Source organism: Apaloderma vittatum, unplaced genomic scaffold, assembly GCF_000703405.1.
Source record: "Apaloderma vittatum isolate BGI_N311 unplaced genomic scaffold, ASM70340v1 scaffold22416, whole genome shotgun sequence".
Lineage (NCBI taxonomy): Eukaryota > Metazoa > Chordata > Aves > Trogoniformes > Trogonidae > Apaloderma > Apaloderma vittatum.
In genome coordinates, this window is record NW_009720366.1 from 1,644 (window position 1) to 5,245 (window position 3,602).

The 3,602-nt window shown below is 42.2% G+C and overlaps 1 protein-coding gene across 1 annotated transcript in view; it reads left to right on the top strand.

The window, feature by feature from the left end:
• Positions 1–948: 948 nt before the first annotated feature.
• The window catches only part of RNFT2 (ring finger protein, transmembrane 2), a 23,818-nt gene continuing 21,164 nt past the window's right edge, over positions 949–3,602 (top strand). Inside the window, 2 exon segments of the mRNA XM_009870998.1 lie at positions 949–1,031; positions 3,435–3,602. The exon segment at positions 3,435–3,602 is cut by the window's right edge and continues 1 nt beyond it. Coding sequence (XP_009869300.1) covers positions 949–1,031; positions 3,435–3,602 — 251 coding nt within the window.

Here is a 3,602-nt window from a genome sequence, read left to right on the forward strand (position 1 = left end):
GAAATAACCTTTCTTCCTTCACGGTTTTGTAAATCATGGGCAAAGGGCTGGGCAAACTACATGTCCTTTTACTACAGGTGTACATGATAAACACAACCTTCTGTTTATGCACTGCAAACTATGTGATTTGGGCTTTTTTGAGGGATAAAATTTGAATTTAATGCAATTTTACATAGCCTAGAGGTTCACTGGAAGTTAACAGTATGAACAAAAAGGTGAAAATATAGAGGAAAAATAAACATTCCCTATTTTCTACCTCTCAGCTGCCCCCATACCTCTGCTAGGAAATGTTCTCAGAGCAATTGTGCCTTTCCAGAACACACAGAGGGCTAAACATGTATTTATATATATTCCCATAGTATGAAATGCTATGAAAAATGTTATAACTTTTGATACTCGGAAGTATTTAGAGCCTTTTACATTTTGTTCAGTAACTGTCATAGTCTAGGGCTAGGTAGGGTCAGACTTCAGTATTTAAGGGATGTCTTTCTCAATGTTCTATGAAATGCCTGTGGGGACCTGATTGCATTTTTTCAACAAAAAATGTTTATGTGTTTTCTTTTTCTCCTCCCTCCCAGTTTTGCTTTACAAAACAAGTTTCTTCTTCAGAAGAAGAAGGGATTTCATTTGCAGCGAGCGTGTTGTTGGTCGACACGTCACATCGAGAGCTGCTCTGTTAGCTGTCCTCGAGTTCTTCAGCAGAACATGTCACCACCCCGCTGGACGCTCCGTGTGACTGCTCCGTACTGCCCAAGGGGATCCCACGAGCTCGTGCCCTGCTTGGAGACCTGTGCCTGTGGGCTCCCACTTGCCAGCTGAAAGCTCTTTCTTCGAAGCGCACTAAGAAACAAATGCAAGCCATGTCACTAGCTGAACGGGTTCCACAACCCTCTGGCTCCGTGGGCCTTTGTTAGCAGTCCCACTGGAATTTGTTGACCTACGACATTAATGTTGAGCGTGTTGTGTTTTAAGGTTTTGAGGAAAATGCAGAGACGGCATAGCAGCAACACTGACAACGTTCCTCCGGAAAGGTAAGCCTTTCTCCTTCTGTTATTAAGGTGTGTTAAAAGGCTGCTGGTCTGAAGCTCCCACCTACTTAGTATTTTGTAAAGATTTGGGGGAGATCCTTTACATCACTCCAGAGTCTGTATCTAGCTTCATATACATGAATATTTAAAAGTTCATTTCTGTAATTATAACATCAGCAAGGGAGACTTGCCACTGTTGTTGTTCTGGTACTAAATATTCCCTTGTGCTTTCCTGGGCTTAGAGCTTGATTTTTTTATTTTTTTTTTGCTAAAGAAGAAACTAATCTAATTATGCCAAGACAAAGACAAAACTAACAATTGTCATTGCTCTAGCTGAGCTGAGATTGTAAGTGAAAGATCATTACTTAGTATTTCTTAGTGGTTTTGCACATAGAGGTGAAACTTGATGTCGTGACCACTTCTAGCGTGGTAGCATTCTTAATTTCAAGGGAAAACAAAGCCATCCTTAACTTTTTCTGCATGATGCTGCCCAAGCCTCAGTGCAGTCCGCGAGTTTTACACCCAGAGGCGTGGCTGTGGCTTGAGAGGTACACAAGATGACAACATCTACACAAGATGACAACATCTACATCTGCAGTGTAGAGCCCTCCGAGTCCCTACAAACTTGTTCAGTACTCCAGGATCTGTTTGAATAGTTAAAATATGTTGAGGACAGGTGTCTACTATGGACTGCTGGAGACAGGCAGAGTCATGCCAATTGTTTCTTATAAATGTCTCTGTGTTTTAGCAGGGTAAATATATATTGTCACTAACACAGGCTGAAGGTTTTCTAACGGTAGCATGAAATACTGCTGCTACTGGTCTTCACTTCTGCTGGCTTCAGCAGACTCACAATCTCATCCTTGTTTATTTGTTTTTAAATATGCCCTTGATCAGCTCCTTCTTGTTGAAACCGTACTTATGTATCCCAATAGTATTGTTCCAAACAACAGTTGTGTCTTTAACTGTAAGACTGGGTTTCACCCAATTTGTTTGTTATGGTCCTAGACGTAAAGACTGTCACATTTTCTCCCTGCCTGGTGTGTACATCCCTGAATTGTAATGTTAGGTGTGAAATCCAAGATCTGTCTGACAAATATTTGAACCAAAAAGAGGTGTGCAGTGCCTTGTTGACTTGATTCTTTGCTGGAACCTGCAGAGAGACATTGGGAATGGAGTGTAGCTATAAAAAAAGTCTTATTAGGAGTTTACTTAGTGGGAAGGTATGCCCAGAGAGGTTTGCAACTCTCCAGAGCGAGAGGAAAGGCAGCGCTCTGGGCCCTGTACAATGCCTGGGGAGGCTTTTGAACCCATGGGAGAGAGGGAGTTAAGGGTATGTGCCTGCATGTGCTGTCTCAGCTTGTGACCACTATTTCTAAAGTTAGAGCTCCCCAAGGATTAAAATTAAGAGACATATTTTGTTATGTGTGGCTTTGCCTCTTGCTGAGCTTTGTTTATTCTTTGCTTTCCTTCTGCAAGTTAGAGAGATATTTGATGTCTGCCAGGCATTTACTGCCTCATAGTTGTTCTACTTGTCACCTGTATTGTTCCCTGTCATCTAAACTTTGCATGTATTGATTTTGGTACCACAGTATTGAGTTCAGGTGAAGAAAGCCTGTTTTCTTTTGGTAGTACGATGAAGATACTTAAGGCTTTCTTTTTGGAATCTGGCTGTAATCCAACAAGCTCAGGAAAGAACCAGTGCCAGATCTAAATCTGTTCAATGTCCAGTAATTTGGGTACATCCATGTCCAGTTTGCCAGGAATATCAAAATAAAACAATTTCTCTTGACCAGTGAAGACATCCTTCACTTACTTGTTGGGTCAGGGACACGCAGGCAGCTCCCAACGCTTCTCTTCCCCACATGACTCTCTCTTGTTGGTGTTATTCAGCAGTGGGCAAATAGTGATCATCCCTAAATAAAGAGAGAAGATTTGGGGGGAAGGCCATTTCTCTGAGTTAGCTTGATTAATGTGTCTGCATATAATGTGGCCTGTCTTGATTGTGCTGCGTCACATCACGTGGGGTTTTGTATGTTTTTCTTTAAATACTAAAATCCTTATAAAAGACGTTGAATTTGGTATTGGATTTCTTTGGTTCCTCCAAAAGCAAAGAGGGTATTTGAGAATTCTTTTCCTTAGATGAAGAAACTGGTACATTTAGATAATTTCTTTAGAAGTACTGGGATCTTAGCTCAGGAGTCTTGTTACTGGCCTCTTGTTCTGCAACTGTGACTTTCCAACAGCAAATAGAGGGAAAAGCAACTGTCACCTGGAGACCTACGCATTCCGATAGTGTGTGAGGAACCCTTAAATGACTGCAGTCAGGACTAGGCTAAAAGACTGAGAAGTTCTGTGGCGCTCATTTTTGTTGAATTACTTCTCTCTAATCTCTATCCACTGCAGAAACAGGAGCCAAACAGTCAGTTCGGAAACCAGCGTGGATGAAAGTGGGGTTTTTGAAAGCCTCAAGGCTGAAGCGTCCTCGCCACAACAGCTCTTCTCGGGCCTGGCAGGTATCCCGTCAGGCACCATCACAGCCACACCATTCCAGTCCGGTTTGGTTCTGGGCTC